The 396-nt window shown below is 66.2% G+C and overlaps 1 protein-coding gene across 1 annotated transcript in view; it reads left to right on the top strand.

The window, feature by feature from the left end:
- HAUS8 (HAUS augmin like complex subunit 8) overlaps nucleotides 1-396 on the top strand; it is an 8,775-nt gene that overhangs the window by 1,020 nt on the left and 7,359 nt on the right. Inside the window, exon 2 of the mRNA XM_035892348.1 lies at nucleotides 202-247. Coding sequence (XP_035748241.1) covers nucleotides 202-247 — 46 coding nt within the window. The remainder of the gene's footprint in view (nucleotides 1-201; nucleotides 248-396) is intronic.

Here is a 396-nt window from a genome sequence, read left to right as displayed (position 1 = left end):
GAGAAGCGGGAGTGGGTGAATTCTCGTCAAAACCAAAGAGCCCCAGCACCGTTCTCTGCTGGGAGCGTCGCCTCCCGGCGCTGTGAGGGCATGGCCTTGCGGAGGCGGCGGTGTTGCTGGTGCTCGCTGCCCTCCTCCAGCGATTTGTTGCGGCACTGGGGCAGAAGATCCCTAGCGGAGCCTGCCTGAGCTTCACCGCAGAGTGGCCGCCTCCCACCCCGGGGCTGGGGAAAGAACAACAGCTGGGGTCAGTCGTGCTGAGGCAACGCGTGTAGGCGTTGTCAGGCCCTTGTTTCTTGCTCTACCCTGGTGCTGAGGGGAGCGTAGCAGCCCTCCGCAGGCGCAGCTCGGGTGGGAAGCATCCCCCCGCCCCCGCAAGCTCCGGCTCTTGGCGAG

This window comes from Egretta garzetta, unplaced genomic scaffold (genome assembly GCF_000687185.1).
Source record: "Egretta garzetta isolate BGI_Z169 unplaced genomic scaffold, ASM68718v1 scaffold4, whole genome shotgun sequence".
Taxonomy (NCBI): domain Eukaryota; kingdom Metazoa; phylum Chordata; class Aves; order Pelecaniformes; family Ardeidae; genus Egretta; species Egretta garzetta.
The sequence above is the reverse complement of the archived record's forward strand: the minus strand, read 5'-3'. Positions and strand labels throughout refer to the sequence as shown.